General features: G+C 47.3%; 1 protein-coding gene across 1 annotated transcript in view; it reads right to left on the minus strand.

Moving 5' to 3' along the window:
- Positions 1 to 5,679, minus strand: part of LOC126524734 (arylsulfatase B-like) — a 103,960-nt gene extending 98,281 nt beyond the window's left edge. Inside the window, exon 1 of the mRNA XM_072286982.1 lies at positions 5,530 to 5,679. Coding sequence (XP_072143083.1) covers positions 5,530 to 5,679 — 150 coding nt within the window. The remainder of the gene's footprint in view (positions 1 to 5,529) is intronic.
- Positions 5,680 to 6,000: the final 321 nt, after the last annotated feature.

The following is a 6,000-nucleotide window of genomic DNA, read 5'->3' on the forward strand; positions in this document are numbered from 1 at the left end:
TATTACAGCGCACGTAAGCTGCAGAAATCCAGTGACGTTCGAAACATGCGCTGTGAGGACAATGCTATTTCTTTATGCATATAATGCGCTTACATTTGGTTGCAAACGCTATAATAAAGCCATATATTTTTCTGCCTGCTCCTTTTGCGCGTTTCACGCTATCTTTGTTCACTGACTACTGGCGAGCAAACTCAGCATAGCAAAGCCTTAGCATAGTTAAAGCTGACGAAGCGTGATGGCCAGCTGAACAGAACCGCAAGAAGCCTCCTATCCATGGAGGAAGGAGAACGTTGAGGAGAGATCATACCCACTCCGCGCGCTAGCAGAAAAGTGTGCAGGAAGTCACGTTGTATTTTTTTTTTTTTTTTTTTTGCTATAGCGGCCATGTTGTCGGGCCACGAGGGCAGTTTTGTTTGGTGGTGTGCTCATACGTGTGCTGCTCCGTAGGTCTCGTAATGTGGTAAAGGCATCGTGTGTGCCGGATAGCGTTAGTCCTCGTGTTTAGTACCGGTGTGTTACCTAAAGCGTGCTTTCTCGGCTGTTGTGACCATGTGAGACTGCAAGAAGTAGAAAGCGTGAAACGAGCGCGCTTGCAACGCCGTATAACACTTATTCTGAGGCCAAGCAGCTCGATAAAACGCAAGCAGTCGCGTTTAGACGACTCCAGACAAACACATACCCACGCCCAAAGTACATTAACAAAATCACAGGGGGCAAGGAAAGCGACCTATGTAGGCTCTGTTCACCAACAGGGACACTCACACACATAATGGGCCTCTTCGATTTTCGGAGTTCTGGCAGCCCGCTGGCAGCCAGATGGCAGCCAGCTAGTTCCGGTTCTGACAGGAAGTCACGTGGGCTGGGATCCCAAGACAACCCGAACCTGCCCGAAGTTTGCAAAATCGAACGCCGGTACAGCTGGCCAAATGTAAACATGCAACCAGCATGGCAGCGCCCGGCGAGGCCGGCGCGCACTCGGCGTAGTCGGCCCATTTATGCGTTACCAGCTTGAAAATATATAGCTGCATTAAGGAATACGATCACTTTCGCGCGCGCGATTTCACGCGACTCGGCGCAGGACGCGTACTGGGCCAACCTCGCCTTGCGCAGCGCAACAGACGGCCCCCGACGCGGCGGGTGACAAGACGCGAAATCGTGAAGCGATAGTTGAAGGATCCCTGTTCGCAGCGATCACGTCGCCCAACGGCGACATTGATGAGTTGGCGCTGTGTCATCACAAGACATGAAAAAGCAGGTTATCGGATACGTCTCATACGCATAAAATTTCGCGCCAGACTGCTTGCATGGGCTTCGATTTCAGAAAGTTTGTTGTGGCTGATGGTGCCTCTCATTTTGACCCCAAGGAGCTGGGGACGCGGCTGGCGCATGAAAATGCACGTCGCCTGTGACCAGCGAAACGTTTCACACGAAAAACATTGGTCGCAATCATGAGAGCAATCAGCCAATGTACGTGTTTCTAATGTGCCTAGTACAATCAGTGTATTCTTATATGAACGGCCTGCAGTTCGAACACATATCGGTTTCGAGCTGCCACCTAAGCATACGACGGAGAGACGGATAGAACACGGGGTAGCTGCAAAGCCTTCGCTAATTGCAGAGATAGGAGAGATATACATACGCGAGATATGTGAAAAGGAACGCCACCAGTGAAAGACGAACCCAAAATGTACCGCAATGTGTGAATGAGCGTCTACAACTTGCGTGGAACACGATGCAGTTAACATGCACGCATGAGAGCGCGGCGCTCTGTTCACCGCTGCGAAGAAGCAACCAGGGGACACATATACACACACACAAAAGCTTCAAACGGTTCACCACGGCTCGTATCACACCGCTTCGCGATGCAGAACGGAGCGTTAGCACCTAAAAAGATAACGCTAGAAGTAAGGAAACCCGAAGATGACCGTAGACAGTTGGCTGAGCGAGGTAAATGTAAGTCCTCAAGCGCCCGCGTTGCAATCTGTGAAGTCCCAGCAAAGATGGCGGCGAGCGCCCATCGCCTCTTTTAGTCGTCTGCTAGCCAGAGAACTTCCAGAGAGCAGCCAGACCAAAATCGTCCTGGCAGGTTCTGGCAGCCCGCGGGTAGCCAGAACCGTCCAGCCCGAGCAAAACGAACGCCCGGCGGAAGTGCGTCGCGCGGTGGGCGGAGCAACCCGAGAAAAACGAAGGCGCTCTGGCTGGCTCTGGCAGCCCGCGGGTAGCCAGAAGTGGAAAATCGAAGAAGCCCAATGTGGGAATGCACCTCGCTCCCGTTCTCTAATCCCCGACTGACTGGACAGCCTGGCTCAGGTCCGGGGACGTCGAGCGACAGCTTGAACTGGTGGACTGGGCGCAGAAGGCCAAGCAGGCCCAGGGCCTTACTTGACCCCGATCCCGAGAAATGGCGCTGGGCAGGTCATGTAATGCGCAGATTAGATAACCATTGGACCATTCGGGTGACATAATGGGTACCAAGAGAAGGGAAGCGCAGTAGAGGACGGCAGAAGACTAGGTGGTGCGACGAAATTAGGAAACTTGCGGGGGCTACAGATGGGATCGGTTGGCGCAGGACAGGGGTAATTGGAGATAGCAGGGAGAGGCCTTCGTCCTGCAGTGGACATAAAATAGGCTGCTGCTGCTGATGATGAATGACGACGACGACGACGACGACGACGACGATGATGATGATGATGATGCACCTTAATGCCCTCTCATTCTTTTTTAACTCTTGAAAGCCTCATCTACTTCGAGATATTGATCCTTCAGTTGTGACCATAAGTCGAGACTGAGAGCGACAGCTCTGGCAGCACAGAAAAGGCGACCCCGCTAAGATATCAGACCGAAACGTCCCGTGACGACAAGGTCAGGAAAGTTTTAAACTCAATGTTTCGGCCAGTCGTGGCAGCTACTACTGCTACTACTACAGTACGCTTTGCCTGACAAGCATGCGCACCTCTCGGTCGGGTCGGGGTTTTCCGCGGCACGCTATCATTCAAACTTCACTCCAGGCTTCTTTACCAGGCGTTGCCATCTAATGCGCAGCGGGACGCTCTCAGCGTCGATAATGGCACCATGGAGCTTTGGAACTTGGTGACGAATAGCTCAAATTAGGTGGGATTTTAAAGATTTAAAAGGAAAGTGGTGTCCATAAATATGTGACTGCCTCTAAATTTGTTATATAGTCAACTGCCCCAAGGTAGAAATAAAAAGTAAATTACTGAATTCTTCTTAATCAGTCTTCCGAAGATCACCTTATTGGTGACGAAGTTTGTCCACCTCACCTAGGAATTCGTCTGCAAAAAAGCCACGTTAGATGTCCTCATTACTATATCTTATAAAAAGTCTGTATGGACTAAAAAGTAAGCCTTCTATACACGTAAGAGCAGAGAAATTGTGTTTCTGGGCAGCCACAGGGCCATTTTTTTTTTCGCATTTAAAAGAAACAGCGAAGACGTAATTGTTCGAAGTGCATTTTCAATTTTGTCAACCATATAGTTCAAAACATTCTGGAAAATTGCCATAAAAACTAAAGTATGAAGCTTACAGCTCTGTAAATCAATTAGAAGCATCTATTCTGTACGTAAGCTGCGCATGATAATAAATCTAAAGTGAACAAAATAAATGTACTATATATCACCCTTAAGCACATCGCAAAGTTATCATTAGGACTTTTGCACAACCTTTCTGAACATTTTTAAGAATTTCACGTAAGCAGCAAATTTATATGAAATATCTGTCCGCTTGAGATACTCCAATTAAACGGAACAGTTTGCATAACTGCGATACTTGCTCTTGGTGCACAGCCTACATTTTTAACATCGCGCTTCGATAATTAAAACCCTTGTGCACTTTTCGTTTATTTTTGCGAACGTTTGAGATTTTGAGTCAAAGTTCGGTGTCAGCGAGTTGCTAGAAATTATCTTTCTTTCTCACATGGAACAAGTTAAATTTAAATTCGTTGAGCAGCTTACTAATGAAATAATTTCTACATTTTACATGCGTTTGAATAGAGAAATCGCAGTTGGTCCCGAGATGTAGCCATTTCTCTACCCGCATTTCCTTCTGTTCTAGCGGCCACTTCATTAAGAGAAATATTAATCCGACGTATTGGATACTATGTTGCAGACGTCACTGAGTTTTTTATAATCATTTACTACCCGATCAAAAGTTTCATACACTACATATCGAATATCCAGCAAAGCAGTTTCAGATCACATACAAAACAGATGTATTCGTTGGAGATTATTACATGTGAGAGCTGTTTCTTACGAGATATCTTTGCTAGAGCAAACGTTTATAATACCATTTTTTATATAAACTTTAGCTTGGCTTTTGGCATACATAAACGTGCTAAATATGATTGTGAAGCTTTGTCTTAAAGTTAGGAAAAGAAATGCTGGCTCTCCCGTAATCGAGAGTAGATGTAAGCATGAAATGGATACCGGCAAAGCCGATTGGTTGGAGTAATTACGACGATTACTCACAACCCTTTCAGAAGCATCCCCGGCGCACCGGACGCTGCCGGCCTAGTCGCGCAGCGTGACGTCATCTCTTGACGGAAAGAGCGCAAATTCTGCGCCGCGGAACTCGCGGACCGCTGGCTTTGAAAAGAGCACAGCAACCTTGGTTCAGCACCAAAAGATGACAATCAAGTGTATGGTGCACTGTGTCTACCTTTGGGAAGTCGCTATTGGCAATGACAAAAATTTAGCATTACTAGAAGTTACAACTTGAGTGGTATCGTGAATAAACATTACAACAAAAAAAAAGCTCGGGAGGAATATTCTTTTTCAACTTGTTTCGGCAGTAACTACCGTATGAAAGCGGCACTGCGTAGAGGGTAGGGGCTCACAGACCGCATTTTCTTTAGTTTTGACTGATTGCCCGGATGATCTCGTTTTGTTCTCGCAACAATGCCCGGATAACGGATCTGGCTTTTGGCTCAAGGTCGCTTGAAGGGTCGCTGACAACGGGAGCCAAAAGCATCTCATGCTTAAAATAAAGATAGATGATCTCGTCTATGAGTTAATTTGATGAAGGCCACCTGACGTGGATGACGTCGACGGACCGTTTTCAGCCCGGTAAATGTCCACACTAGGTGGCCAAGTCCGCCTGCCATTACTCTGCCATCATTGGTTTTTGCATTTCACTGTATATTACGCGCAACATTATTAAATGCACGAGAATCCTGCATAGGGAGCGCTCCACCGAAATAAACCAGCCATTATTGGCCGTAAACGAACTATACATAGAATCGGGTTGGCTGAAACCAAAGAATAGCATTATGTGTTTGACAAAAGAAAGGGCGGGTGCGGGCGATAGCCTGGTAACATCATAACATTGAATAACACGCAGCCCAAGAATGGCTGAGACCAAACATGAAAAATGTAGCTTGAATAAATTAATTTTTATGTGACAGTCAAATACCAGAATACTTCGGCCAGTTGAGAAATCACCCAATATGTAAGCAGCTGGCACTGTTGTGGGACAACTATGCCGCAGTGCATGATTTGTAGCCTTTGTACGTACCAGGTCGTCGGCCAGGATAAACACGACATGGGGCGGTGATTTACTGCTGTTCACTGCGACGGTCCTCGTAGCACAGGCGAATAACAGCGATAAATGGAGCCCACCAATGAGCCCGCGAGTCCGGATGTGCGACTGGGAGTGTACGGGCATGTTCGAAGAATACCTACGGGAGAATGTACACAAAAACGGGTCATCGAAGCTTCCCAAGATTTCGTGCTCGAGTTCCTTGACTGGCGTGTACTAAATCAGCCTTTAGGAGAACGTGAATTAGAGAGCAGACGGAGGTAGACGATGTTCTAGTTAATCTTAAGACGAAGAAATGGACTTAGGCAGGTCATGTAATGCATATGACAGACAACGGTTTGCCTATTACGCAGCTGCATAGTGAGAGTGAAAGGAAAGGGATGCGCCTTCGAGGATGGCAGAAAAATAGGAAGTGGTGAGATGAAATTAGGAAATTCACGGGCACAG

Source organism: Dermacentor andersoni, chromosome 3 (assembly GCF_023375885.2).
Source record: "Dermacentor andersoni chromosome 3, qqDerAnde1_hic_scaffold, whole genome shotgun sequence".
In the NCBI taxonomy this organism is placed as follows: Eukaryota; Metazoa; Arthropoda; class Arachnida; order Ixodida; family Ixodidae; genus Dermacentor; species Dermacentor andersoni.